At 27.0% G+C, this 6676-nt stretch overlaps 1 protein-coding gene across 1 annotated transcript; it reads left to right on the forward strand.

The window, feature by feature from the left end:
- The first annotated feature begins 472 nt into the window (after positions 1 to 472).
- Positions 473 to 5229, forward strand: LOC145849809 (nuclear inhibitor of protein phosphatase 1-like). Its single transcript, XM_082954876.1, has 6 exons — positions 473 to 575; positions 2115 to 2337; positions 2791 to 2973; positions 3397 to 3582; positions 3888 to 4039; positions 4656 to 5229. Exons 1-6 carry the CDS (start codon positions 494 to 496, stop codon positions 4835 to 4837), a joined length of 1008 nt encoding a protein of 335 aa, XP_082811002.1. The 5' UTR covers positions 473 to 493; the 3' UTR covers positions 4838 to 5229.
- Positions 5230 to 6676: the final 1447 nt, after the last annotated feature.

Genomic DNA, 6676 nt, shown 5'->3' on the forward strand with positions numbered 1-6676 from the left:
TTTGTTTTATTTTTTGGTTCAATTGTTTTATCATTTTCTTAATAACTCAGATTGTTTTTTTCTGGTTCAAAGAATGACAACCCTGTTAAGTAATATTCACATCAAAAGTTTTGTAATAAAATAATAGTCTTAATTATAAGGTCATTTAAACCTTTTTTATGGTGTTTTGCTTCAGATTTTTAAAATAATCATTTAAAATAAATAACATTTTTTGATTAATTTATTTTTTTAAATATGATATTTACCATCTTAGATACTGTTAAATAGATTTAGATACTTTTTTCTATTATGAAAACTATTTATGTAATAATCTACAAGTTTTAGTTTTTACATAGCATTTACCTAAAGCAAGGTATGGATCTACCTTTCCAAATAGAAATATACTAGTATTTTTATGAAAAACTTAGTTTGTTTTAAGTTATCACCACTGCCAAGTATTTTTTTTTGTTTATCCAAAATAACTCTTATATATAGATTATAGAATTAAATTAAAATGTACTCAAAAGCTCAAATAATAGCTGCAAGGAAGGCAGTCAACTTTGAAGTTCCCACATGGGCAGGAATTGCACCTCCAGGTTTAAAAGTTTTTGTGTTTTATGTTTAATTTAATAAATATCTAAATGTTTTTAAACTTTTTTAATGCTTTTTTTTAGTGTGTTTGTTTTTAGATTGGTATCTAATTACTGTACCAAAAGTTTTTTTTTTCGAGTTCTGTGAGTTTTTAGTTTTTATTTGCTTTTTTATATCAAGCCATAAATGTTTTAACATTTTTGAATAGCCTTATTATTATTACTTAGTGTAAAACTATATACCATAAGTTTTTCAATTAGAATTATTATTTTAAAATGTTTGTTTACATACAGTAACCTATTGCATATTTATGCATTTTAGAATTCTTAAAAATTCAAAGAATAAACATTTTATTTTTTTTAATATTGCACAAATTAGGTTTATTGTATATTTCTAATTTAAAATATGTTTTTAAATGCTAACTCACCTCTCTAGACTTTGTAAACTTATGTTCATTGACTAATTCATAAACATTCAGTAATGTCTCAGTATATTAGAAATTTTGTTAGCAATAAGAGATTAATTCTAATAGCATGAAATTTCATTCCTACTCAAAAAACTCATTAATATATCTAATACAATGCAAAACAAGTTTATCCTTATGTGGGCAAAGGTCAAATTAAAAAAGTTGTAGTAGCATAAACATTTTTTATTAAACATTTTTCTTATATTTTATATATTTTTGTTCAAAAGAAGCACTAAAAGCATGTTTTTGGAAAAGGCTATAGAAACAAATTTAAATATAGACACCTCACCATTTCTTAATTGTAAACAAATGCTTTATTATAAATTGAATTTGCTAAGTAGAATAGAATATAAATGTTAAGTATCAAATAAGTTGCATTTAAAATAAGATAAAGATAAAGTATACTTATTATCAAAATTAGTAAATTTTTTCTACAAGTATTATTATTTTATATAAATTTAAATCCTTTCTATTTAAGATATGTATAGTTTTATCTTTTGTTTTCATATTTATAAGTAAAGTAAACAAACTGTTAAAAAAAGGGAAAGTCTCCAGTCTGCTTTTAACTAGATGCAATATCAAAAAACAGCCATTATAGTAAGTATATTTAGTACCTCTCGAATCTTTACGATCTCTCGTATCTTTACATATTTTTTCTGTTGACACAATGTGCGTAAATAAGCGAGAGGTTACTGTACTGCATTAATACATAGATTATTTAATTTCACCAGTTATTTGTTTTTATGATGTTATTAGTATTTTAAAAACTTTTAAATCAACTTATTTTACAATAAAAGTCTACATTGTTATGCATTTGTAAACCCATTTAAACTTGAAGAAAGAAAAAAAAATGGTAGAGAACCTTGACGTTAAGATAAATAACATAAAAAATATAACATTAAACTAAAGCTCTGTTTAATATATCCAAAATGTAATAAAAATAAAACATAGTAAGAATAGTTAGGTGTTTGTAATAAACTTTCTAGTTAAAAAATTATCACAAATAATAATCATACGATAAAAAAATTTGAAATTTATTTTTGTATCTATTTCCATTGACTAATTTTATCATTCATAGGCACCCATTTGAACGTGATGAAGGGGGAGAAGTTAGTAGAAAAGCTCATAATTGACGAGAAGAGTCATTACTTCTTTGGCAGGAACAATGACACCTGTGATTTTGTCACCAACCACGGATCCTGTTCAAGGACTCACGCAGTGTTGGTGTACCACAAGCATTTGAAGAGGATGTTCATGGTGGACCTGGGAAGTACTCATGGGTCGTTTGTTAAGACTTTGAGGTAGGTTATAATTTTTTTTTAACATAGATCATTAACAACTAATTTTTTTATCCCATTTTGTGTATTGACCTGGGATAAACTTATTCGTTTATTGCAACTTTGTTGCTCTTGTTTGGCCTTGACAACAAACATAGCTACTACAAAATGAGGTTCAGAATTTCTATTCATTTTTTGCTTAATATGAGTGGAGAAAACTTATGTTTAACATTTTATCTTATTTGATATATAAGCTCAGCAAGAAGTTTACAGTTTCAAAATTTCACTCTTAACCATTTAACATCAGTTTTTAAATCTGTTTGTCAAATTACCATACAATGCTGACTACTACAATAATAGGTTAAAAAGTGATTTTAAATTTTTCAAACAAAGGATTTAAATGCTTTTAAGTTATATTATATAGTAAAACGACAAACTGGATAAATTTATAAACAGCTAAAATATTTTCTCCTACAGGTTGGAGTCCAACAAACCAACCCCGGTTCCATGGGACATGTCGTTCCGCTTCGGTGCGTCCAGCAGGCACTACGTGTTGAAGGAGAAACCACCTATCGTGCAAGTGGGACCCCAAGTGGACGTTAAAGAGGAGGGCTTGATCGATCTGCCTGTGGAGGAGAAAGAACTTGACAATCTGACTGAGTAAGTTTTAAGATTATAAATTACGTGATAACTTAAACTTTTAATAAACGTTACAATAAAATCAATTTTGTAGTAAAAGAAATACTATGAAATATTTAGTGTTATATCATTTTGAACACAAACAAGAAAAACTACTGCTTTTGCACTTTTTCTTCATTTTTTGTACTTAAGTTTTTAATTTCTTTAAAAGTGCCAAGCAAGCAGAAAGATATCAGTTACAAGTTTAAAAATTTAATTGACTTAACACACACATATATTTTAACAAATAATATTTAAATGTTTTTAAAACTCAATATATAATTTAAGTGTCCTAAACTCTTTAATTGTTATTTTTAGTAAGTTCAAAATGATCACAGGTACAACACAGCAGTTAATAAAATTGTTTTAGTCATTCATAATAAATATAATATTTCCAACACTCAGATACAACACAGCGGTGAACAAGCGCGTACTGGTCATCCAGGAACCACCGAAGCTGTTCAAACGCAAGAGGAAGTCAGTGGTGTTTGCTGAGAGGGAGGAAGTTATCAACCCAGAGGATGTGGATGCAAGTGTGGGAAGGTTCAGGAACCTGATATCAGTGGAAATTATACCTAATAAGAGGGCGAGGTTTGTTGGGTGTAATGCTTTTTTTCAATATATTGATTTATATGTTGTTTGAGTATATAAAATTTTGATTCTAATCACCAGTGTAGTTTATAGAAATCATTCGTTTCTTGTAAAAATTTTTACTGAAAATGTTTAAATATTTTCTAATAAGAGAGTTAGGTCCTTGCTTATTATTTTAATATAATTTATGTAGTAGATCAGCTTCACTTAACTACAAAAAAACTGTCAGAAATTTCAGATAGTTTGTATAAATATTTAATATTTTTCTGTACTTAAGTCAACAACGAGTTATATTTTTTCCGCAGATCAACAGGGTTAGCACCTGTGAACACGCCAGTAAAGAAGCACGTTCAAGACTTTTACAACAAGGGCTTATACGGGGACATCACAGAAAATAGTGGTAACCTAGCAACCAAGACCTCAGGAGTTGCCATGCAGGATACCAAGTCTGCCACTGGTAAGATAATGTCTTGTTTAATATATCGTATTAATATTGAGGCCACAAGTAGTCGAATCAAACTTTTTTTGGCTAACGAATTAAGCTAAAAATTATTAAAATCTTTTATATCTATTTTAATTCACATTTTGTAATTAGTAATATGTATAAAAAATGTGTATTGTATGTTTAAATTGTAATAGTTATAAATAAGTGACTTTTATTTTAAGCATAAGTTCAAGCAGACGCTAGTTTTAGTATTAAAAGTTTTTTTTGTTGCTTATAAAAGAAGTAAATAACAAATGCATTTAATTTTCCTTAAATTTTTATAATTTAGGAGAAAAATGTATCAATTAAAAGGTTAGCAACTTCTTTTTGGCATTTAGTTGAAATTTTCATTTCTTAGCTTTATTTTTATATTTATTGATAAAAAGCCCAAAATAAAATAATAATTTAGTTTAAACAAACAACTTTATTTTTTCTAATCCTTACCAGTTGCGACTTTTACATATTTTTAAATAATATGGTTTTATTTAATTAATTTAAAAAATATATTTAATTTTCATCTATTAACCTTTAAATTTACAAATTCACTGATTTTAAATCATGTTTTCCTAATCAACATAATTTTCCACAGCAATCAACCTGTGCCCCGATGTGAACGACGAGCCAATCATGTTCGAGAGCCCGCACGACGTCATCCAATCGGAACCCGGCAAGCAAATCGAAGACTTCTCATTGGACGAGAAGAAGAAGATCTACCACAAGGAGGCGTGGCCGGGCAAGAAGCAGGAGGTCCACCAGAGCTACCTCATGTGAGAGAAGCGAGAGAGTTCGAATTAGGAAGATGGAGGGTTTTAGAATGAATGTATTTAAAAAAAATACATTCATTCCCTTAAGATTATTCAGATAAATAAACGTTATAAAGATTGTTGCTTTTGAGTTATTGTGTTTTAATAAAATTAAAAATACATGTGTTTTATGACTACAGTTAAGAAAGTAACTTGATACAGGTTGTGGGTTTTAAGATAATGTTTTTGAAAGTTTTTAACATGATAGATATGTATAAAGCAGTGTTAACTAAATTTATTAGGTAAAATCTTATTTGAATATTTGATTTAGTTTAAAAAAGTATTGTATTTAAACGTTGGTAAATTTTAAATTGTTTAGCAAGTTTTAAAAAGTGTTGTCTTTAGCTAACTTTGTTTACATTTTGCAACACTCAAAATAAAATAACAGAACTTAAGGATTGCTGGTTTTATTTATATACATTTTGTTTAAGGTTTTGTACATATTTGATTTATATTTGAAAACATTTATTTACATATTATTAGTTTTTATTATGCACCTTTAATATTATGAAGTAGGTAAAATTCATCCTTTTTTGCAACAAAAACTAAAAACCTTAATATTATTTTTTTTAACGATTACTTAGTTTATTTTGAATTTTTTATCTGGTTTTCATGCTAGTTTGTTTTGTTTGCAAATTACATTTTAGCCGACTCTGTTGACTTAACCAAATTTTTGTTCAAATTTCAAATCAGCTTTAAAGCTTAGATTTAAATTACTTCACGGCATTAACTCTGAAAATTTCAAATTACTAAAGAACAATTAATAAAATTTATATTGTTAAATATTTTTTGCTTATACTCTTGTATTCCAAAATTATTTTGAACTTACACTTACAGTTATTAGTTTTTTTTTTTGAGAGATAAGTTTAAACATGAACATGGTCTCTAGTCAAATCTTTAAACTTGTGTAGTTTTAAAGATGAAAACCTTAGTTTTTGAACTTTAATATAATATTATAAACGCTAAAATTATGTTAAGAGTATCATACATTTTAGTATATGTTTATAAACCGTATAAACTTTTAACATTTTTGCTGTACAAATTTTCGCTAACAATGCATTTTTATACTATACAATTTTTATTTTACTTGATTTCAAAGTAGAATAAAAAGTTGTTAAGCATTTGTTTTTACTTTTGTAAATAAAACAGAAAAATTTTATCATTTTGCATTTTCTTAACTTAAGTTAGATAGTACAAAAATAAAACCAACTTATACTTTTTTACATTTTAAGTAAGAGGCAATTGTTTTTAGTTTTCACCAAATGTTTTGGTCGTAATTCTTTAATTAAAAGTTTGTTTTGCTTTTCTTTGTCGCCGGTCAGTATTCACTTTTAAAGATTCCGTTGCCTCCTTATTACCTAGGGGATGTATTTGGTAACTTCCACCCTAAAGAGGTGATTGTAATTTATTTAATACACGGAGATTGCCTAGTAAAGTCTGGTACTTTTTTCTTCATTTTCATTCAAATACCCGCCTAAAACTAATTTTATCTTTGATTTTATCAGTATTCACTTTTAAAAATTCCGCAGTTTCCTTATTACCTAAGGGTGTGTTTGGTGACTTCCACTCTAAAGAGGCTATTATAAATACACTTATTAAAATATTTTTTTATTACAGAGATTACTAAGTAAAGTCTGGTACTTTCTTTTTCCTTTATTTTCATACAAATAGTCGGTTTGAAATATTTTTACATTATTATTTGGTTTGTTGGCGCGCAAATATTTGTTTTAATTATACCTGGTGAGTTTTTTAAACAAGCCTGTTTGGCAAAATAAACTAAGGTTTCATTTAAAGATTACATGTTCTA

This window comes from Thalia democratica, chromosome 1 (assembly GCF_965202585.1).
Source record: "Thalia democratica chromosome 1, ktThaDemo2.hap1.1, whole genome shotgun sequence".
Taxonomy (NCBI): domain Eukaryota; kingdom Metazoa; phylum Chordata; class Thaliacea; order Salpida; family Salpidae; genus Thalia; species Thalia democratica.